A 24,297-nucleotide genomic window follows, 5' to 3' on the forward strand; every position below is an offset into this window, starting at 1 on the left:
AAACTGTCTTTTTCTGTTTGCCCCTTCACTTGCACAGGCTGAATTTAGTTCAAACCCATAAATGTATCAGGTTGTTCAGGCCCCATACTGTATATGTTTCCTAATGGGTTGGGAAGTTTGGGATAGAGCAACTGCAATAAATTAGTGAAGTGAAGTGAAGTGAAGAGAGCGTTTAACATGACATCAAACCAGAATAGTGTACTTTTGAACTCATAATTTAGCAATATATTTATTATCATTAAATCACATAACAATTTTGTGGTAGAAATACAGACTTACAAAGTTTCACACATATTCTGCCAAAGATTAAACTTGGACAGATTACACACATTATTGTACAGTTTTCTTACTTTAAAGAGAGAGAGAGGAAAATAAATTAATCAAAATAAATTTTTAGACACACTTATTGTTTGTTTTATAGGGTTAACAAAAAATAATAATTTGCAAGTACTTCCTGAAAATCTTTTCAAATCCCCCAGTGGCAAAAATCAAGCTTTTAAATGTTGTTTATATGCCTATGTGGGGTTTTTAATATGCTTTAAGACAAACCATGTATAAATTCATAAGTCGACACCATTTCTCCTCAAAACTGCAGGGAAACCAAAGACAGTCTCAAAAACGCGGTTTGAAATCGCTAGTGTTTCTGACGTCACAAACTATCTTGTAACCAATCAGGTCAATTTGTGATCGTAAACGAGTGGATCTCTGAGCTGGTGTGAGTGCCTGGAGGCGGAGCTAATTTACATATTCATGAAACCGCCAATACTAAATGAGGCAAGGGTGTAGATTTACATTCAAGCTATTTTAAGGCATGAAGAATTTTTTTCAAGTAAAAAACAGTTAAACAAGTAATTTTGGGGATCACAGATGAGTTTTAAGGGATAATATTATTGACTACAGAGGGACTTTAAGTACTCTGTATAATTTGGAATCATCTGGTTTAGTTGACAGATCGTTTCATCTTTGGGCGCTTTCTGCCCTCTTGTGGGAAACTGAGTGCTGATGGTAGATGAGAAATATTACACATCAGCACACTTGGTTGTTGAGAACTCTGAGGGTGATGAATATTAAGTCAATTTAAGTAAACCATTGTTATACCAGGTCATAACTTAACCCAATAAGAGAAGCCTCAGAAATCTGAGTAAGTAAATTTTTTTAAGTTTTGAAAGAAATTAATACTTTTATCCAGAAAAGACACATAAAAATTGTTCTGAAGTGACAGTTAAGACATGTATAATATTAAAAAAGATTTACAAATCAAATTAATTACATTTTAAAAACATTTATATTCAATTATATTTCACAATATTACTGTTTTCACTGTGTTTTAGTGAGCATGAGACGTTTTTCATGAACATTAAAAAATCTTACCGAACTTTAACTTTTGAATGGTAGCATTCAAATGGGGTTCAATATAGAACCCTAGAAAATAATATGTAGAAAAATGAATGAATTAAAACTAAATCCATAAAATGATCCTATGATGGGAACCCCTAAAAGCTTGCACTGTATGAAGTGCCAGACAGAACCCTTTTAGGTTCTATATAGAACCTTTTCTTCTAAGATAGTATGGATATTTATTTTGGATATTGTATTGTATTTACAGCCATATTTTCACCTGGCACCATTGTTTAGTATAACATTATGTGCTTGTGTGTGTTTGCTGTCATAGTTTGCAGTTCAGAGCCGGAGAACGTGCAGGTCAACCCTCATAATCACACCAGTATGCTTGTAATCTGGGAGAGACCGCGTGCCGTTTACGACGCGAGCATAGAGAGATACTCCGTCACCTACCGGCCGGTCCAGGGCGATGATGAATCTGCATTAGAGTACTTGACTGATGGAGACCAGGACGTGGTAATTCATTAGCTTTTTCCCATAAACATCGGATGAATCTTTAAAATCAGGCCTATATCATGAAGGTCACCTTTCCGTATTTCACCTCCTGTATGTTTCATTTTATATGCAACAGAATAATGCATACTAATTATGATGATTTTTTTTTTCACCACCAGGGGGCTATCATTCAGGACCTGGTGGCCAACACCAGTTACATGGTGCAGGTTGTTGCCGTGTGCACCAATGGACTGTATGGCAGAGTGAGTGACCAGCTGACAGTGGACATTCCCCTGGATGATCCTGGTAAGACCAATCGCGCCCGCCGCCCTCGCATCCGTGGAGAATAAGTTTAAAACACTCATATCCCACTGCAAATGTTAGACAAAAGCCAAATGCTTCATACTGTAGATTGATCCTTTGCAAACCAGTTACCTTGTCCAGAAAATGATGTGGTGCCATTTAAGACTTGAAATGGACAGAATCCTTGAGTGGTTTACAGCTTTTAGCCTGAAACAAACTTTACACAACTACACGTTTATGTAAACAGAGATCTGAATGCTTGACCTGTGCATGCTCAGATTCAACATACAGTTTGTGCTAATGTACAGTTTTCTCCGGGTATTAAAGACTTCCTTGGGTCTGACACATTTCAGATCACGCTTAACCAGTTTTTTATTCACGTACTTGCATAGGGTGTGTTTTGGAATGAAATCCAGTACTGTAATGAATAATGTTATATCAATGTTATACCCAAATTGATTTCACATTTAGCTGACAATTTCAGTGGAATATTTTAACTTATTATAAAATTAATATTTGATCTTTTAATTAATTTGTTTATTTCAATCTTTTAATTAACTTGAACTTAGACTACACACACACATTATATATATATATATATATATATATATATATATATATATATATATATATATATAATATAGTAGACTTTTTTGTCTTTGCCAATGTTCTTTGGGTGTCTTTTCCTTGTTTCTCTGTCTGTCTATCTTATACTTTGTCATCACCATCTGGATTTTGAATTTCCTTCTATATAGATTTTTTTTTCGGTCTCTAACATGCATGTTTTCAATGGATAATTTGTGCTTTTTGTGTTCTTTTATAATTCATTGGAATGTTGGGACATCTGTATTGAGCTTACTGATTTATAATAAATGTATCTGTCTCGCTGAAAGTCCCTGTCATTATATTTCAGTGTCCATGAATATATGTGTTGTCGCAAAACATTTTTTCATGATTATATGAAAATGTTTAAAAGTGGATTGGGTTTACATCAGTGTAATGGGGCCAGTCTATCTGATAAAATCATACATGTTCTACCTTTTAATGTTTCCATGCTTCACAAACTGATCTTGTCCACATATCACGAAATCTCTGGGGTCTTTTCCACCATTTTGTGTCATTGAGCTTGATCCCATGGCAGGTAAGAGCCTGCAATAGATTGTAAGCTCTATCCATCTTTGTGTGTTGGGAGCCTTTTTAATGCATGAAGGTGTCCAAACTTTCCTGTCGTGTGATACAATGCGTGTGATCAAAAACCGACTCTCTGACCCAGACATTGCTCCTTTTTGCACTCTTTGTATCAAAGAATGACCTAAACAAATGCCCAATTTGGTGACCTTTCCTTCCTTCTCAACCTCTGTACTCTCAACTTAACTTTAACAGAGAATACCAATTGCTAAAATGTCCCTTTTGTTTGTGATTGAATACACATTGAAAACCAATTTGTGTGTTCAACTTTTGTTCCCCAAGCATGCAAGTATGCATGCCTATTAAGGATAAAATTATAAACACAGACTGATTTTCAAATATATCTGAGGTGTGTGTTTATGTACATGTCTAATGGGAAACTGTTATTTTGAAATTCTTTTATTAATGCAAATATTGAAAATGGTCACAATTGTATGTATAAGTTATTGTGACTTGTTATAAAGAGTTAAGAGCATACAGAAACATACTTATCTGTAGGTGTCCTGTGAATCTTTCACTCATACCATATTTTAACTCTTTTATGTTTGATTTATTTTCAGATGCTGACAATGACGCTGTATCATTTGAATATGATGAAGAGGTAACTATGTCAATGCTACTTTAGTGCATAGTTTCTTCAGTGTTTTTGGTTTCTACGACATAACTATATACATGGCTTCTCTTTCTGTCCATCTCTTTCTTCTATTTTAGGAAGAATATCACATCAACCCCTTTTTGATCAGACCCGATACAAATCAGCTTCCATATCCTTTCCAAACCACCACAACCAGCCCCAGAGTTACTTCAACAGAGCACCCGGTCCATCCAGTCGTTAAGACAACACCAAGGATTCATGAAAGAAGACTCCCGGTGGAAGACTCCCAGAAGACTCATGATCATCATATTCCAGTGATATACACGGATAAACCTACAGTGAAATACACGGACCAACCTACCACCCCTGCAACCATAACCACCACAGTTGTTGTAGATGTACACACCACTAGACCAGATAGTTATAGTGTTGTAGCAGGTGTATCCTCAGAGTCTGATGGCCGAAGCAGTACCTTCACAGATTTTACAGCAAGTTTCACCCCTAAAACAAGTGTCACCCCTAAAACAAGTGTCACCTGTGAAACAAGTGTCACCTGTGAAACAAGTGTCACCTCTGAAACAAGTGTCACTTCTGAAACAAGTGTCTCCTCTGAAACAAGCGGAACCCTTGAAACATTTGTAACATCATCTCCAATAGACATTTCAGGGGTTGAGGAAGTGACTCGACCTGTAACTGACTCAGACAGCTATGGGGATATGTTAGTGACTGTAGCCCCGTTGCCTGAAATCCCAATGGAATCAACTTTCTCCACCTTCCCCCCTGAGGTCCCTCTGTGGCCTACAACTGCTAGCTTGCCTTTTCCAACCACTGCTGCTTTCAGCACTGTTCTGTCGCAGACCACCCAACAGGTGTCTAATGGTGAGAGCGCCTCATATGCCCCCTCTGTATCTGACACTTTGTCCTACATGCATGCAAGTCCTGTGTCCCCCTACTCCTTAAGCAGTGTGTTGTCTGAGCCCTTCCCTGACTGGGACATCCCGTACACTGTTTCCATACTGGTGTCTGGTGGTGCACAGTCTATCACCCCTTCCCCTTTCTACCCTACCCTATACCTCTCCGGCTCCGTGTCTTATTTAGACATGGAGCCTGTCTCTAGTGGTGGTTGTAATGATGATGATGGTGATGATGATGTTTTGTCTGGGTCCTTCTCGGCTGACCCCCAGTGTAGAAGTACTCTTCCCCCTCAAACGTTACCAGAAGCGACTGCTTCTGTTGTCTCCATGCAGCCAAACTTTGAACATGACATTTTACACCCCTCTGGGCGCCCCAGTACTGTCTCCATGCTGAGCACTCTTGCATATCTCCAGCCATCGGTTCCTGTATCTAGGGACTACTCTTTGATGATGACAACCCTAGACTCTGATGCTTCTCTCTCAGGTAGCATTGGGGTCTCCTGCCTGCCGATGGAGTGCATAGATTCTTCTCTGGTGGCTCCTACTTTTAGTCAAGACAGTGGTGCATCTAGTGAAATCTCTTTGCATGCCTCTCCAAGCATCCTGCTGCCCTCCGCTACTTCTGGATTTTCCCCTTCTAGTGGTCTCTCGGATGACCTATCTAGTCCTGTAGATCTAGATTCATTTCTGTCCACCTCCAGCACTGGTACTCCTCTGTGCAGCAACGCAGAATTGGACCTTCGTGCTGAGGCTCTTTTGTCTTCTCTTCCCTTTTCCACCAAGCCTTCTAGTGACATCAGCATTTCTGTTGCAGCCACCATCAGCAGCATTGCGCAAAGTGCAATCGGACAGTCACAGGGAGCACCTACTCCCATAAGATCTTCAACCATTGCGTCAACCTCTACTCTAGTATTCAGATCCATACCTACTCCTGTGATGACTCCAACTGTTGCGCCAACCTGTGCCCCAGAATCCATCTCTGTGGTTGTCCCTGTTATGCCCCCAACCGTTGCACTCTCCTCTGCTCCAGAGTCCAGTTCCATTCCTACACACTCTGCCGATGGGCAGCTGGAGAACAGTGCCTCGGGCTGGGCCCTTGATTTAGATTCGGGCCAGAGCTCAGCATCTGGAGATGAGAGTGTCATCCCCTATATCACCACTGCCTCTCCTACAGAGGTACCTCCTGATGAGACGGATGATGGGAATGAGGAGCACTCTTCCTCCTTCTACTTTGAGGGTGAGAACGGGACAGAGAGTGAAGCTACAGACTACAGGGTCACCCTGCGGCCCAGTCCGTCCTGGACTCTACGAGGAAGTGGGGAAGAGGAGAGCGGATCAGGTGAAAACCTCACCGATAATGAGACGTCTTCAGACTTCAGTATTCCAGAGCGCACTGAGAGGGATTCAGAAGAGGAACCAGTGGAAGGTAAAGCTCTCGGTTACTGGCGTCCATTCCTGAAGGTGCTTCTTGATTTAGCCATGCTCAGTGAAGTTTGATCAGTGAATCATCAGTCAAGAGTTTTGAAGTTTCTGAAAACTCTTGGTTCGAGGACAACTAATCCACCCTAAATAATGAAGGCCATAATCCCCCACAAATGTAACCTAAAAAACTAAAACCTCATCCAGAAAGTGTTAGTTTGATGGGAAGGTAAGATTTGAAGAGCTTACTACAGCGTCCTTAATTAACGTATACATCAAAGCTTTTGACAAGTTAGGCTAAATGCCACAAATATGTGCTACTAAAAAACCATCATCTTAATTAGAAAATCACATCATCACTATATGTGTCTTATTCATGTGATTCCTTTGTTCTGTGTTGTCTTGCATGTTGTTCATGTGATTATTTGCTAAAAATGTGTATTAGCATGCTCACACCTGTCATCAGAAACATACCAACTGCATGTTTTCTATCTCAAGTCGAATCCATGTTACCTGGTTACATAGCAAGTCTGAATAGCAAATTAAACTGCATAGAGGCTTAGCATCTGAGCTAAGATTTGGTTTAGCTCTAGGAAACAACAACAACAACTGCCTTAATTATTTTTGTTTGCTGATTCCTCCATGGGATAACTGTCATTTTACTGTTTGTCCAGCAGAGGGCAGCAAAACTCTTATATGTTGTCACTAGTAAGTGACAGCTGGCAGTGGCAGCATTGTGTTTTGGCTGGGATGCTGAGGTCATCTCAGACAGTCCTACGCCAGGTCTTAATCTCTCAAACGTGTCTGTCTGCAATGAATTATGACCTGTGAACTCTTTAGCTTCTTAGTGTCAGACCAACTCAAAACACATTTCTGATGGAATAGATTAAGTGGTGCTATGCCAATCCTTATGGGTGACATACTGATTATAGGGTCTTTAAGAATCAAAGAGAAATGGAGTCAATATCCTTGACCTCAGTATCATGGTAAAGAACAAAAGGTGATTTGGTTTGTCAATTTTTACTATTAATTTAATAATAATAATAATTATTATTATTATTATTTTATTTTTTACAAATTTTAACTACAAAATAGTACCTTTACCAAAAACTAAAGGCTTTTTTTGTCGTCATTATAAACAGCATTGGTTGTATTGATTTAACCTAGATATTCATTCATGGTTTAATCATTTGTATACAATTTTAAAATCAAAGCTTTTTTTATTTATTGACTTATTTTCCTCAGTTACTCCATGTCTTCAGGCATACTGGTTTGCAAATGATGTCACTTTAGTGCTATAGTAAGATTAACCTGAATTTTTGTTACAATTTACATGAAGTGGGATAGTTCCACTTGACTTCAAGGTGTGTAAAAAAACATATTTTACAAGGTGAGTTTTTATTCCAGTGTATATCATACATTTTTATTTTTAATTAGTCTTTTAATGAGTCTGAGTCTGATAGGATACTGAATGTCCAGTTTCTAAAAGAACATTGATTATTGATAATGCTCTGATCGGAGGGTTTTTTAACTCATAGACGCCAGTAACAGCAGTCATGAGTCGCGGGTGGCCCTGTCGAGCAGCATTGAGCGGCAGAAGGCTGTGGTTCCTCTGGCTGTGGTCTCCACCCTCACTTTCCTGGGTCTCATTGTTTTGATTGGGATTTTTATCTACTGGAGGTAAGTCTTATAGGTAACAGCATCTTCACAAAACAATTGCACCACAGTTGTACTTCATAATAGTGAGATAATAAATAATATTAAACTATATTTAATATAGAATTGTATATTTTTACATACATTTATACATTATTAAAAATCTACTGTACTGTTAAAATCCATGTCCCAAGCACTCAATTGTAATGTTCTCATTATAATTTTATGTAGTCTATATGACAGAGTTGCGCTGTTCACATTGTACTTAACAGTATTTTCCTTTTTTGAAGTGATTCCAATCATATTTCAAGCAATTCTAAACCATCATGGCAAACAGTGCTCATCTGAAGTGTTTCAGCTGAAGGAAATAATCCGCTCGATAACGCTAAAAACATAGAAAAACTAACATATATCGGCCAATTCAGATATGGTGGCCGATATATTGTTCATCCCTAATATATATATATATATATATATATATATATATATATATATATATATATTGCTGACCATTAAAATTATTAAATAATATTTTTGACATAAAAGCAGTTATTTCAAACAAGCTTTTTTGTAAACTCTGTTTTGGCATTGGTCATGCAAAGCTGACTTGGACAGGCAATGAAAACAAAAATACACTGCCTCTGAGACAGCTGCTCATGATTTCCATCATATTGTTACTAATCCATAATCATAACAATCGTTGATAAGGGGGAGCAGTGTGGCCCCATGAGAAGCGTGTTGTCTGTCTGTGATGGGGGTCTAATCTTGGGCACAGACCCAATCACACACCCACCGGGTGAGGGACCACCTCAAAGGGAAGCAAGATAAACAAGCCATGATGTGGCGGTGGTGTGTGTGTGTGTGAGTGTGAAACCGGCTAGAATTCCCACCAAAACGATAAAAATGGTCCACACCAGGATGGAAGTCTGGAATCCTATTTTCCTTCAAATATTCCCAACTGTGAAATAAGCAACTTTGGCAATCCCATCAAGAACATGTCTCGGATGTGTAAACAGTTTAGCAGCACAAGATTGTACATTTCTCATTCCGACGTGCTTCTTGACCCTTCAACATATTGCTCATGTTTGACTTTCTGTTGTTACACCGTGAAGATTGCGAGGAGATTAAATCGGTAATCTTGGAGCTGGTGATTAAATCTCCGATATGCTGATCTGTTGTTTGTGGGCCTACAGGGAACACATGCTGCCAGGCCGGAGAAAGAACCTCCACGTGATTATGTTCAACACGACCAAGTCATGTTCATGTCTTGTTAGTGCAGCCGTGGGTGGTTCAATCTCAGCAGAACATGGGCATGTACGACTGCTTGTCCATCTGTAGCTACATGGTGCTCATTTGGAGAGCAGACAGATGCGCACTTAATGGGACGTCTTGAAACGTTAATGTTACATCTGTGTCGCCCGTCGTTGTGCTCACTAATCCCTTCCAAGAAGTTATGTTTAAGATAAACAGCTTCCGGTTAAGGAAGTACTCTGAGTGATCCTATTAAAAAAATGTTGTGGATTAGATTGAATACGTTTTTTGTGTTTATTTTTTAAGCTTGGAGTTCAGTCTCAAGCACATATGTGTGGATAAGACACAACCACACGCAAATAATCAAAGCTTGTGTGTGAGAACCATGTATTTTTTTTCATGTGTTTTTATTAACTTTGTGTGAAGGAAATTTGCGTAGTACATCCACTTTACATGCTATTCAATCAAAAGTACTTCTGTTACATAAAGTCCTGGTGTAGAAAACGTGTTTAATGTCGTTGCAGGAAATGTTTTCAGACTGCTCATTTCTACATTGAAGACAGCACATCACCCAGGGTGATTTCCTCTTCACCAATGCTAAACCCTACAGGTAACACACACTTTTTCATAATCATAACAGGGACTTTCTGTTGATACTATATCTTATACGTTAATTTTTTTTTTTTAAATTCATATCATATACTTAATGACTTAACTACACCTCTTCTATAAGTACGATGCACAATTTTGGAATAATTGTAATATTTGTAATGTTTGTTTCAAATAAAGTTTGAAAAGTCAGGGTGGTGCATAATATCATAATCAAATCAATAATCATTTGATGTAATAATGAAAAAAGCCTCATTAAAATAAATTCTTTAAAAGAAAACCTTAAAAGTTGTTTGGCATAATCTTTTTTTAATATAACAAGTATATAAAAAAAAAATGCTTGTAGTATTTGAACATTTTGTCATGTCACCAACATGCAGGGGAAAAAAATATAATCATGATATCATAGATATCTTTATTTTGGGCCACATAACATTTTTGGTTCCCACAATGTAGGCAAAAACTGAACCAACATATAAATTCATCTGGCCATAAACAGGTTTGTTCACATTATTATTAACCAATAATGCCATTTCTCTGACCAGTGTACACCATATTTTATGCTTTTTAATGATATTGGGCAAGATTATTCACAACCTGCCTCTTTGGTCAGTGGGGTTCCACAGGGATCCATTCTTGGCCCAATTTTATTTTTTTTGTATATGTTACCCCTTAGGTCAATCTTTCGCAAGCATGGAATCCCCTTTCACTTTTATGCAGACGATATGCAAGTCTATCTTCCTCTGAAAAAGAACAGCAAGAAGCAAATAGATTTGTTGTGGGACTGTATACAGGACAACAAATCATGTTATCTTTAAATTCTTCACAACTAAATGAAGAGAAAACTGAAGTTATGTGGTTTGGAGTTCCAAAATTATTTGTTAATCTGGGTGGTTTAGCCCCCTTCTTCTTGACAGTGATCTCAAGTTTGAGAAACAGATTTATTCTGTGGTTAAGTCTTATTTTTGCCACTTGAGATCATTAATAGCGAAGGTGAAACCATTTTTTCCACGCGTGATCTCGAAAAACCAAAACGGTCTTTAAGGTCAGCTGACCAGCTGATTTTAACGACTCCTAGAACAAAACGGAGACGTGGAGATCGAGCTTTTGTAGCGATAGCTCCAAAACTCTGGAATGATCTACCCCTTTCTCTCAATTCGGCACCCGCATTAAGTGTTTTTAAACACAGGCTTAAGGAATACCTCCTCGCATTAGCATTTAATGGGGTATAGTAGTTGTTCGTGTAGGCTATAAAAACTGCGGGGTTTTTTTTTTCCTGTTATTTAACTGTATTTATTGTTGTATTTTTATGGTTGTCTTTATGTATTTTGGATAGTGTACAGCACTTTGTTCAATGGTCAGTTGTGTAAAAGTGCTTTATAAATAAAATAAAACGAAATGAAAACGATAATTTTTTGTCATCAACGATTGTATTTTGCACTTCCAGGTGAACATGTACCCCAGTCAGTAAAGAAATTTGTAAAGCATGTGACTGACCTTCACAACACCAACTCATTTTCCCAAGAATTTGAGGTTTGTATCCCATCATCCCCCTCTCTTTTGACACTCCTCAAGGGACAGCTGTCTCGTACGAGCCTTGATATGTAGCAGATCAACATGTCATTAAGGCATGTCTTATAAATGAATTGTTTGGTTCATTCAGGCACGATTATGCTGTTTCTATCCATTCGTGCATGAACCAGGTTGTTGATAATGCATTTGAGTTATAATTAGGTCAGTAACACGCTCAGCTCTATATTCCAGTCAGGTGCACAAAAAGACCCGGTTTCAGCTTAATTAACATCAATCAGTGTCAGATAGTACATTCTCACCATAATATTCATTTATTTACACTTGATTAGATCACTCAAAAATCAAGCAAGCTTTAATTGGAGACAAACAAGGCAGTGAACTTATTAGTTCTTGTCATAAGCGATACCTATGAAAAAGTGATGGATGTGTTTTATAAGTTTCTGTTTAAAAACTGTAGTACTTTTTGTGTTATGCTCAGGCTGAATTAAAGTTTATTTTCCACACACCCACTAGTGATAGATGTTTTGTGGCAGGCTAAAACATACACAATGCAAACTGTAGTGTTTAAATGCATGTTCTGTTCAATCCATGACAGAACGGCTTTGGATTCTGTCCATTTTGATTGATCAAAATTGATATTTGAGGCTACGTTCATTCATGCAGCAGTGAAAAAGATTCCCGAACATTTGGTGGTATTTCTTTATTATTTTGACTCACTGTAACTCTAACAAAAATGCAGAACAAAAAGTGAATAATTCTTTGGATCAAACCAAAACCTTAATTTCCTTTGATTCTTTATTAATTCAGACCTTTAATTTCATAAGAAAAGTATTTAAAAAAAATAATAATAATAATTTCGGTATATTTCTACCTTTCTGCATTTTTAAATATTAAAGTAAAAGATTTGAAATTAAGACTCTTTCTGCCTCAGAGAAAAAAGTTACTTGTAACTTCTTGTAATTACAACTTTATATCTCAAAATTGAAACATTATACCTCACAATTGCAGCTTTATTTCACAATTGCAATTATTTCTCATAATTTCAACGTTATGTCTAACAATTATTTATAAGAAGTTAAGACTTTCTGGTTTAGAGAAAAAAGCTACCTGTAACTTCTTGTAATTGCAACTTTATATCTCGAAATTGTAACATTATATCTCACAATTGCAGCTTTATTTCTCAATTGCGACTTAATTTCTTGTAATTTTGAATTCGTATCTCAAAATTGCAGCTTTATTTCTTAAAGTTGTATCACTCTATTGACCAATTAGCATCCAGCACTGTAACTTGTAGATAATTAGCATAATTAGAATGAACAGAATCCAACTCAGGCTGTCAGTGCTTTTGCTTTCATCTGTTTTGTTTATCAATGGTGCCTGGTTTGTTATTATATTTCATTGCTTTTCGCATTCTCACCCCCCCCATTAGATATTGAAAGAGTATTTTGAGGTAAGCTACATTTCCCTTTAATTTTTTGCTTTTGATAGCTTTAGCATGTATTTTTGATGCTCACTTGTCTGCACCTTTTGTGTAAAGTCTTTGACCGTGTCTTTGGTGTTTGGTTATGGCAGACTGTTGGAATAGAGGATTGTTTGTGGTTTTTATTTAGGAAGTTCAGACATGCACTGTGGACCTTGGAACAACTACAGACTGTTCCAGCCATCCGGACAATAAGAACAAGAACCGATACGTCAACATTTTAGCCTGTGAGAACCACTGTCACAATATATGATGTATGTAAGATGTATGTAGATCTGATATAAAATGGTCATTTGTGGATTTCATACTTTAGATGACCACAGCAGAGTGCGACTTGCACCTCTGAACGACAAAGATGGAAGAAGTGGAGGAGACTATATAAATGCCAACTATGTGGATGTAAGTTGTAGTCAACATTAGCTCAGAAGCATTGCAATGCAGGCATATCATGATAATTGTATCATTATTTAATCAGCGAGGCATGTCTACCTTAAAGTGCAAGTGTTTAACTAGCAGATATGATTAAAACACTTAAAAAGCAATGCTGATGTGCTATTGATTTAATCTTGGAAAGGCAGGTATGATGTCACCTCGAGAGTGAGAAAATATTTGCAGCCACTATTGAAAGATTGTGTCAACTGAGATGTTCTTTCAAAGTTTAAACTAAGAATACTTGCTAAGTATGCTAGCTTTATTTGTCTCCTCTCTTCAAGGGTTTTAACAAACAGAAAGCCTACATTGCAGCACAAGGGCCCTTGAAGTCCAGCACACCGGATTTCTGGCGAATGGTGTGGGAGCAGAATGTGGGAGTGATTGTAATGATCACAAACCTAGTGGAGAAAGGAAGGGTGAGCTAATTTATCTCTACCTAAAATGCAATATCTGATATGTAAAGAGTTAGTTCACCCATAAATGAGAATTCTGTCATCGTCAACATTAATGTATGGTTTCAGAGATTTCAGGTTTCAAGATTTGGAATGTCACATGGACCTGTTTTTTGGTACATTGAATGGGAATTGGAGTTGTCAAGCTCAACACTTTCATTGCATTGAAAATACAGTAGTAATCGGACATCTTTAGCCTTTAATTAAATGTTATTAGAAATGTGTTAATGCATATTGCATAGTTGTGCTTGGAGTCATTTGTTTTATTTTTGATAACGCAATGAAAGATGTCAAATTGTGCAGACATAATTTTTGGCCAGGCTGTCATACAACAAATTATGAACACATGCAAAAAACAAGAGAGAACCAACTAAATATCAATAACTGATTATATTGTAGTCAATGTATGGTTTTTCCTGTGCATAGTAAAATAAACCTGTAGCTTGCCAAAAAAAATTTGCCAAATATTGTGTCAGATAAATACTTTAACCAAGTTTATTTATTTATTTTATTTAAAAAATATGGTAACACTTTAGTTTAGGGTCCAATTCTCACTATTAACTAGTTGGTTAACATGCATATTACTAGGGTATTGGCTGTTTATTAGAACTTATAAAGCACAGATTAATGGCTATTCTGTTATTATAATCTATATCTGTATTTATAGTTATTATAAAAATAACTATTCTGCATGACCATATTCTACATCACTTAATCCTACCCAATACCTAAACTTAAAAACTAACTATTAATAAACAGTAATTAGGAGTTTATTGAGGCAAAAGTCATTGTAAATAGTTAGTTAATAGTGAGAATTGGACCCTACTAGGGCTGTAACGATACGCGATATAAAATCGAAATCGCGATACTCAGGTCCACGATCCTGTATCGCGATGTGAGAAGGCAGAATCGCGATCACACCCCTTCCAACTCCCAGAGTTATCCTTCCTGTCCAGAACCAGGGCTCGAATTTCGGCGCGGGTATAGCGCATAATTCTAATCATTCCCGCAGGTCTCCCATTTATAATGTGGGAAATTCCCGCAATCGTAATCCACACAGATAATAAAATAAAATCATTCTTTTAACAACTATCTTCCAGACGCAATTTCACAAACAGCGTGAGTGTTCAGCGGTGCCGCGCGTCTTCTATCTCTTCTCATAATGTTTTGTGCAAGGCAGGCATCAAGCGCTGCGGCGATAATACACACTCGCGTTTTGGAGTCGGGACCATAGACTGTAAGGTCGGGACATGACGGAATATTCACTTGCACAATCGGGCCAGCAGTGCATCGTGACTGAAGTCTTTTTAAGTCTTACCAGTTTAAACATTCAAGCGATTTTAAACTAATCAGTGCTCGCGCGCTCTCTGAGATTATTTTCTATGCGCACATTCATAGAAAATCCGCCTCAAAAACAGCTGGCTAGTAACTATTTTTCGCGGATTATATTGCTTTAACACGCAAAATTGTCAATTTCGGTCTTTGTGAGTAGGCTATACTCTAAATAGGCTATAGTCGGTTTTGTCTTTAATAAACATAAAACGCATGCCAGTATAATGAACACAGGATCCGTGCACTAGCTCTTAAAGTGACGGCAGCCATATGTGTCTGTCATTAATTTTGTTGTCAAAACAACAAAAGATGGCTTTAAGTTAAAGGAATCAGGATTAATAGCCTATGTATTTAATTTATTCAGGACTAAAATACTACCCAGTGTTATTTTCCATTTGATTACTTTATTCAGTATCTGTATATAAATACTAGTGTTAGACCTATTCAAAAACTTTTCTCTTTAATTGTCTTTATTTGTATCTTTATTCTATTGTATTTATTTGTGCTACTTTTTTCAATTTAATTAAACAATTTAAATCAAGCTTCCTTGTGATGTGTAAATTCTTAACAACAATAGGCTATTACCCCATTGTAAAAATGCAATGAGCGCAAACATTTAGGCAAGATAAATGTAATAATTTTGTTTGGAAAAAATGCCCCCCCTTTCTCCCCTCAAACAAAAAAAATCCCCCCCATGAGAATCACCTAAAGGGGGGATCCCCCCCCCCTCCTCCCCTCCTCCCCCCCTCCCCTCCCCTCAGGCCCATGAGAACTACCACATCTTTAAATTACTATTAGTATTATTTGAAGTTAACATTATAAAATAGCCTACGTAGACCTACACCACAAAACTAGTTGAGGATAAATTATTTAAAATTTGGCAATTTCAGCATTATGGACGTGAAATTTGCAGCCAAAACTTGAAATATAAATTCTCAGAAAGTGCATTAAATTAATCCTCAATTGACCGGCAACACGTCCAACATGCAGATGCATATTACGGCACCATCCCGAAATCAATTTAGTTGGAGTACAGAACACAGCCCAAAAGCAGCAGCCTACACTGCCGTATAGTATAATAATTTGCATAGTTATTATGGTTCTTTGGTGTTTAGATTATACAGGTTTTTCCTAATGTTATTTAATAAAAATACCGGTATTTTTTTTCTTCTCTCAAAATCTCTTTTTTTCACCACAAGCCCCGCCCCCTCAAGCCCCGCCCCCGTGATAGAATCGCGATACGAATCGAATCGTGGGTCAAAAATCGTGATACGAATCGAATCGTGGGTTTGGTGTATCGTTACAGCCCTAGACCCTACACTAAAGTTTGACCAAAAAAGTTAAATATTTTCCTCATATTTTGATGGTTTAATCTAACTTGTAGGTTGATTAAACACAAATATCACCTCCGGACATCACTTTTAGCTACTGTACCTGCTTTTTTTCTAACGGAAACTAAAAAATCATGTGGGTGTGGATGAAGATGAGAATGAATGACAGATTTTTTTTTGATGTAAAATTGTTTCTCCATTTCTCAGAGGAAGTGTGACCAGTACTGGCCTCTGGAGAACCAGGAAGAGTATGGCTGTTTTTTGGTTACTGTAAAGAGCACAAAAGTCCTCGCGTACTACACCCAGAGAACCTTCAGTATCAGAAATACCAGCATAAAGAAGGTATCCAGCACAACATCTCAGCACCATACTGGTTATGGGTCAATATTAGATTTTTTTTGTTGTTGTTTATTTGATAAAAGGATCAGCTGACTTTATACATATGTGTGTATATATATATATATGCTGTTTTGATTTCTTCAGGGTTCTCAGAGAGGTCATAGTAACGAGAGAACGGTAATGCACTATCACTACACACAGTGGCCAGACATGGGCGTTCCTGAGTATGTCCTGCCTGTGATTTCATTCATCCACAAGTCCTCTAGAGCCAAAACAGATGACATGGGTCCAGCGATTGTACACTGCAGGTGGGCTACAGGACTTTCTTTAAAGGTAATAAGTGTCATATTATATACTTCGCATTTCTTCTGAGTGTTTGTATATGTTTTTAGTGCTGGTGTGGGCCGAACAGGGACCTACATAGTGTTGGACAGCATGCTAAAACAGATTAAAGAGCAGGGGACAGTCAACATTCTGGGCTTCCTCAAACACATTCGTACACAACGGAACTATCTAGTTCAAACGGAGGTGAGGGAACAGAAATTAAAGTCTCATTCTGGTATACAGAACTTCACAGTGCTCTATAAATATACAGTATTACAAAATGAAATTAGCATTATTTACTGTTTAATCGATCCTTAGTGTTTCTGTGTTTCTTATTATTTGGACTCAAAGTAAAATTTTGATGATCAAGTATCCTTCTCAAGATCATTTGGTCTGGTACCCTTACAGGAGCAGTACATCTTTACCCATGATGCCCTAGTTGAGGCCATTTTGAGTCAAGAGACAGAGGTGCCGTCAAGCCATATTCATCAGTATGTAAACAACCTCCTGACCCCAGGGTCCTCATGCAAGACATGCCTGGAAAAGCAGTTTAAAGTAAGTGTGCTCTTAGTTTTTAAGGGATTACTGAAGAGCACAGCTGGAAGTATTTGTATCACCACAGATGAATTGTAGTGGAATAATATAACCTCTACATGACAATGACCTTGTGATTGCAGTTGGTGTGCCAGTCAAATGCCAAACAGAACGATTACACCAGTGCCCTGAATGACTGCAACAGAACGAAGAACAGGAGCTGCTCTCTCATTCCTGGTGGGTTTACAAAACTACTGCATTTATTTATGATATATTCATCATTTTATGATAGATAGACAGCCAGACAGCCAGACAGCCAGACAGACAGAGAGATAGATAGAAAGACAGACAGACAGACAAATAGATAGATAGATAGATAGATAGATAGATAGATAGATAGACAGACAGACAGCCATCAGGCAGACAGACAGACAGACAGACAGACAGACAGACAGACAAATAGATAGACAGACAGATAGATAGACAGACAGAGAGAGAGATAGATAGACAGACAGAGAGATAGATAGACAGACATACAGACAGATAGATAGACAGACATATAGATGGATAGACAGACAGGCAGCCATCAGGCAGACAGACAGATAGATAGACAGACAGAGATAGATAGACAGACAGAGATAGATAGACAGACAGATAGACAGACAGAGATAGACAGACAGACAGACAGACAGACAGACAGACAGAGAGATAGATAGATAGACAGATAGATAGATAGATAGATAGACAGACAGATAGACAGACAGGCAGCCATCAGGCAGACAGACAGATAGCCAGACAGACAGATAGCCAGACAGACAGATAGTCAGACAGATAGACAGACAGACAGACAGACAGAGATAGGTAGACAGATAGACAGACAGATAGATAGACAGACATATAGATAAGGCAGACAGACAGACAGATAGATAGATAGATAGATATACAGACAGACAGACAGACAGATAGATAAAGGCAGACAGACAGAGATAGATAGACAGACAGACAGACAGACAGAGATAGATAGACAGACAGACAGACAGAGAGATAGATAGACAGATAGATAGATAGACAGACAGACAGACAGATAGACAGACAGGCAGCCATCAGGCAGACAGACAGACAGATAGACAGACAGATAGATAGACAGACAGATAGACAGACAGACAGACAGAGATAGGTAGACAGATAGACAGACAGATAGATAGACAGACATATAGATAAGGCAGACAGACAGACAGATAGATAGATAGATAGATAGATAGATATACAGACAGACAGACAGACAGATAGATAAAGGCAGACAGACAGATAGATAGATATACAGACAGATGGATATTCAGTTCCACAAAGTGACAGTTCTGTGTGTTTTGCAGTGGAGAAATCTAGAGTGTGTTTGTCCACATCAGCAGGAGAGACGTCAGACTACATCAATGCTTCATATGTCATGGTGAGACATTCAGTGTTTTTAAAGTCAGTTCTCTAGAGCAGGTTATTCAGACTCATATTAAAACTCATTCATGCATTCATATCAGGGCTATCGGCAGAGCAAAGAGTTCATCATTACCCAGAATCCTTTACCCAGCACAGTGAAGGACTTGTGGAGGATGGTGTGGGATCACAATGCCCAGGTTATTGTGTCACTGCCGGATACGAGTAAAACGGTCCGTACTACTGTAAACATCATTATAGTATGTATCGCTAACTGCATTACAGTGTCACATAGGCTGTACGATTAATCAAAACAAAACTGTTTGCTGTTTTAATGTTTGATAATGAAGAAATTACGTCAGCTCTAAATATTAGTATTGTAATTTTACAGTTGTAATGTAAAGATCAAAATCAAGTATTAAAGAAAAGTTATAATAATAATTGTATATTTTGTTTTTATATGGTAATTTTTGCTTTTATTTTGTATAATAAATATAATAGGTTTTTAGAATTATTTTTATAGCCATATTGATATATAATCAACTCTACAAACAAGCACAGCAAACCTGGATTTTTTTTTTTTAAATCGCATTTTAAATCGCAATTGAAATTTTTATCAGAAAATCAATTTTCTCCTAAATTGTGCAGCCCTAGTGTCACACCTGGATTTCCTATTGATCTTCTAGTGCTGAATGAAACAGATTGTCTTTTCATTCATCTCTCTTTCACTCTCTCCCTCTCTCTGTCATTTTCTTTATTCCATTCCCAGACAGAAGACAGCGAGCCAATAGTATTCTGGCCCACGAGAGATCAGCCAATCAGCTACGAGAACTTCTCTGTATCGTTAAGAGGGGAGGGCCACGTGTGCCTGTCAAATGAAGACATGTTGATAGTGCAAGATTACATCTTAGAGGCGACGCAGGTAACATAAGATCCGCTGCACAGCCAATCAGATTTAACAGCTAACATTAGCAACCCAAAGAGGATCAGAGATTTTACCCATCATACAAAAGCTGCGCTAATCGATTCAGAGAGATGTAAATGAGCGATTTCTGTGTGTCATTTCTCCAAAACCATTCAAAAACACAAACGCAGGCATCTTTTTGAAGATCGCAGCTGGTGCCTGCCGTACGATTGTGGAAAATATTAGGAGGAGCAAATGGCCGCTGACGAAAGCGAGAACAGAGTCTGTTAAACAACACATCTGCTGCTTTTCACACACTTAGCATTAAACCATCTGTATCAGCTGAATCCCACATAGACATGATCATGAACACACACACACACATTTAATTGATCTGTTTTCTCTCTCTTTTCAGGATGATTTTGTTCTAGAAGTGAAGCATTACAGGACGCCACGCTGGCCCAACCCAGACAGTCCTATCAGTAACGTCTTTGAGCTGATCAACATCGTCCAAAAAGAGTCCGGTTCCAAAGATGGACCCATGGTCGTGCACGACGAGTGAGTTGCATCTTGGCCCTGAAGGAGATGCACACTGCGTCTTGGAAAAGACACGTTATGTTTGTTCCAGAAGCTAGTGAGCCGCCTCACTGTCTGCTGTCTGAAAAGATTTAGCTTAGACCAGCATAGGCTGGTTTATGATGGTCTAGATGTTTGACCAGCTGTTAAACAGTAATAATAGTAATAAATATAGCTGCGAACAGCAATAATCAGGGTACAAGAGATGTCCATAAAAGTTTCCATGCTTCTATAGAATCATGTGAGGCATGTGCTCACACAATTTCATGAAGTTCTACGCAAATCAGGCAGGAAGAGGGTCCTTTTTAGCCATTTCATGGAATTTACCATAGAAATACAGACGCTTGAGCCTACGCCTAATGGTTTTCAAATTATGAGCATTTCGTACTTTCCACCGCTGTAGCGCCCCCGTCTGGCCGATCGGGGCGAGCCTTGGTGACGTTGTAAGTACTACCAGCCCTCAAAGTTTCAAGTCTCTATGACTTACGGTTTGGTCTGCTCGATAACTTTTAGGGGAGAATGCTGATCCTAGTAAATTTTAACAATTAAAATAGGGTTTCAGCGCTACGCTCTTGAACCCAGAATAAGAAACATTTAGTAAATAATTATTGGAGATTATTTAGTTTGTATTCAGTGGAAAGTGAATCTTATGTTAGGGGCCAAACATTTCGTGTTCAGTCTATAGGTGCGTGTAGTTTTTTTTACAGTGACATCGCCACCTACTGCCCTGGCATGAATAATAGTGTTTTTAGTCGTTTTCGCAGATCCGTGTGAACTGGGATAATTTTGACAACGTTGTCGTCTGTACGCCAAAAACGTTTTCTTTTTTTAGTACATCAATGTCATGTAAACATACCGTCAGATGTTTATTTGAAATAATTCTCTTATGCTCACCAAGGCTGCATTTGTTTGGTCAAAAATTTTGTACAGTATACTGTAACATGGCTTGAATATTGTAGAAACTTGGGTACTTTTTTTTTTCAGGATTATTTATTTGTATGTTATCAAAAATACATAATTTGTTTGAAATAGAATTATTTTATAACATTGTCTTTACTGTCACCTTTGACCAACTGAATGCATTCTTCCAGAATGAAAGTATACATTTCTTTCCAAAAAAGAAGAAAAATCATACTGACCCCAAAATCTTGAAAGGTATAAATACTTATACATTTTATATTTAAAAGATATACTTTTCATTATAAATATTGTTATTACAGAGAATATATTAAGTGAATAATACAACAACAGTGCAAAGTATTCATGTTTTTACGGTGCAAGTAAAGGGAGATGAAAGACATGAAATATTTTTCCAGTAACTGTTAAAACTAAATGTCAAATGCAGTTTTATTTGAATTAATTACTTTTAAAATACCATTACATTTCAATTACTATTGGTACTTTTTATTATTTTAATTTATATGAATATTTTTTACAGAACCCCCTTGTGGCTCACTGGGAGTCCCCGGAAAACCTTTGCTTTAATATTATGCATTTAACTAGAAAAATTTCAAATTATATTTCAAGGTTGAAAATGCTGTGTAGGTTGGCGGCTCGCTAGGATTAAGAACTGAACATGCTTTATTATTGTACGATTTGTTTAATAATGTCTAGGTCTTGATTTCTGCTGTATGTTGCCTGTGTATCTGCAGAAATGGTGGTGTGACTGCGGGAACGTTCTGTGCGCTGTTCACTCTCCTGCAGCAGCTTGAGGCCGAGAGCGCGGTGGACGTCTACATGGTGGCCAAGATGATCAACCTCATGAGGCCTGGAGTCTTCACTGACATAGTGAGGCTTTCTGGCTGCTTACTTTCAATAGAACTCATATAACACGCATTTATTGTATTGGGTTATAGAACTTCTATTAACACAAAAAAAACATCAGTGCTTACCAAACACATCAAAATGCATTTTTTGCTATATAGACATGAATTCTGATATATGTTAAGATTATGTAAAATCTAATTTAATATAATTTAGAATTATTATACATGATAGTATATGTAATATTCAAAATGTAATATATAGTCATTAAATGTATTAAATATAAATAGGTAATTTATTTTATTGGATTATTTTAAAGGTCTATATGTTCTATATAACTAACTACTTTCATAATATGTATGAGCTCTTTTATACTTGAAGATATTTATTTTTGTAAATGTAGTGTTTTCCAAGTGTCTGCAGACTATTGGCATTTAGACATTTTAAAGGAAATGTAGCGACTTTTTTTCTCTGCATATCTGGAGTTGGCAGCAGTTACGACAAGGAAAAAGTCAGTCATTAATAATCCTGCCCTGAGGTGGAATTAACTCAAATCCACAAGGGAAAAGGGAATATTTTGAGTGGTATGTTGTGGTCAAACTACCAACATGTTCTTATGTGTTTTTCCCCCCGTTTCTTTTGGACGGATAGGATCAGTATCAGTTCCTCTACAAAGCCATCCTAAGTTTGATCAGCACCCAAGAAGACGAGCGAGCGCTTCAGTCCTCTGACAACAACGGCACGGTCCCAGGAGGCGTCTCGAGTGCGGCCGAGAGTCTGGAATCCTTGGTGTAACCATAGTGATGAGCCGGCACAGGAAAAAGACTAGTTTTTTTCTATCAAAGAATGCTCTTGTTTTCCCCCAGTCCATCTCTGAACTGATAGCGCTCTGCTGGATGCAGCGCTGTCATTAAATGTGTGCCTTTGTACACTCCGTGTTTTTATTAATTGTTTCTCTCTTAAAGCGCCACTTTGTTCTAATGTCTTATGTACTAATGTCTTTTCATAGTCTCATCGTATTTATTTGCTTAAAAGCTTGTTTAAAGGGAAACCAACTTTTTTTATTTTAATAAGAATTTTTTATTAGTGTATCTTTTGTAGTAGAATTTCAGCCACTGTTTTTCATACAAATATACAAAGAAAGTGGCAAAATCAGTCATGGATAAGGGCAGGAAATAATATTCTTATGTGTAAATAATATTACAGCAACCACGTCGATGGACCAAATTTCTATTTATGTCTAGAATTTTATATTTGAGGCAATAGTGCTTTACAAGGCAAGGCTGCGTTTTACTAATTTAGTCACATTTGAAATGGTGTTTTAATATTTCCGATGCCTCAATGTTTTGTTACTGACGTAAGATGAAGCATTACATACTGACACTGTTTAGCTGTACAAGAGCTTTTGTCTGTTTGTAGGATTAAAAGACACAAGAAAGCACACAAGTAGACTGGACTGTTCATGTCGGATAGAACTTCATAATTCCTGTTTTTTGACAATACCTTGAAAGGAATATTTCATGTTTAATAATGTTGATTTACTTTCTTAAAAAACTAAACAAAACTGGGTTACAGTGAGGCATTTACAATGAAAGTTAATAGAGACAATTTTAAACATTAAAATACTTTAAATAGTTTCAATAGTATAGCCATAACAATGAGTGTTAACATGATTGTAGTAAAAAATGTTTTTTTTAAGTTTTTTTTGTAAAGTTCTATCCAATATAAACCCTAAAATGACAAAGAAAAACTTTACAGAACAAATGTAATTTATTTCTGTAATGCCAAAAAAGAAAAGCATTTATTTGATGTCTTCACTGTCACTTTTGATCAATTTAAAAGTATTCATTTCTTTTAAAAAAAATCTGACTCCCAACCATTGATATATGCATATAAATATTTGTGTTTTTGTGTACATACAGTTTGTGTACATATATGTATATAATACCGTATACACACAACTTTTATGTTCGATGTGATTAATCGATTTGACAGCACTAATATATATATATATATATATATATATATATATATATATATATATATACACATACACACACACACACACACTGCCTAGCATAAGTGAACACACCCATG

General features: G+C 37.2%; 1 protein-coding gene across 5 annotated transcripts in view; it reads left to right on the forward strand.

Annotated features, from left to right (window-relative positions):
• Positions 1 to 23,643, forward strand: part of ptprz1a (protein tyrosine phosphatase receptor type Z1a) — a 71,133-nt gene extending 47,490 nt beyond the window's left edge. Inside the window, exons 9-30 of one of the 5 annotated variants that reach the window (XM_077210991.1) lie at positions 1,673 to 1,857; positions 2,016 to 2,142; positions 3,888 to 3,928; positions 4,039 to 6,262; positions 7,794 to 7,935; positions 9,687 to 9,772; positions 11,219 to 11,304; positions 12,734 to 12,754; positions 12,915 to 13,011; positions 13,098 to 13,183; positions 13,498 to 13,632; positions 16,539 to 16,673; positions 16,815 to 16,978; positions 17,063 to 17,198; positions 17,403 to 17,549; positions 17,672 to 17,765; positions 18,902 to 18,975; positions 19,061 to 19,189; positions 19,726 to 19,878; positions 20,276 to 20,418; positions 22,089 to 22,224; positions 22,852 to 23,643. In XM_077210991.1, coding sequence (XP_077067106.1) covers positions 1,673 to 1,857; positions 2,016 to 2,142; positions 3,888 to 3,928; positions 4,039 to 6,262; positions 7,794 to 7,935; positions 9,687 to 9,772; positions 11,219 to 11,304; positions 12,734 to 12,754; positions 12,915 to 13,011; positions 13,098 to 13,183; positions 13,498 to 13,632; positions 16,539 to 16,673; positions 16,815 to 16,978; positions 17,063 to 17,198; positions 17,403 to 17,549; positions 17,672 to 17,765; positions 18,902 to 18,975; positions 19,061 to 19,189; positions 19,726 to 19,878; positions 20,276 to 20,418; positions 22,089 to 22,224; positions 22,852 to 22,995 — 4,685 coding nt within the window. In that variant the 3' untranslated portion in view covers positions 22,996 to 23,643. The remainder of the gene's footprint in view (positions 1 to 1,672; positions 1,858 to 2,015; positions 2,143 to 3,887; positions 3,929 to 4,038; positions 6,263 to 7,793; positions 7,936 to 9,686; positions 9,773 to 11,218; positions 11,305 to 12,733; positions 12,755 to 12,914; positions 13,012 to 13,097; positions 13,184 to 13,497; positions 13,633 to 16,538; positions 16,674 to 16,814; positions 16,979 to 17,062; positions 17,199 to 17,402; positions 17,550 to 17,671; positions 17,766 to 18,901; positions 18,976 to 19,060; positions 19,190 to 19,725; positions 19,879 to 20,275; positions 20,419 to 22,088; positions 22,225 to 22,851) is intronic. The other 4 variants (XM_077210993.1, XM_077210994.1, XM_077210992.1 and 1 more) reach the window with 4 other exon arrangements.
• Positions 23,644 to 24,297: the final 654 nt, after the last annotated feature.

Source organism: Siphateles boraxobius, unplaced genomic scaffold (assembly GCF_051911475.1).
Source record: "Siphateles boraxobius isolate OS27281-9 unplaced genomic scaffold, OSU_SipBor_1 65, whole genome shotgun sequence".
Lineage (NCBI taxonomy): Eukaryota > Metazoa > Chordata > Actinopteri > Cypriniformes > Leuciscidae > Siphateles > Siphateles boraxobius.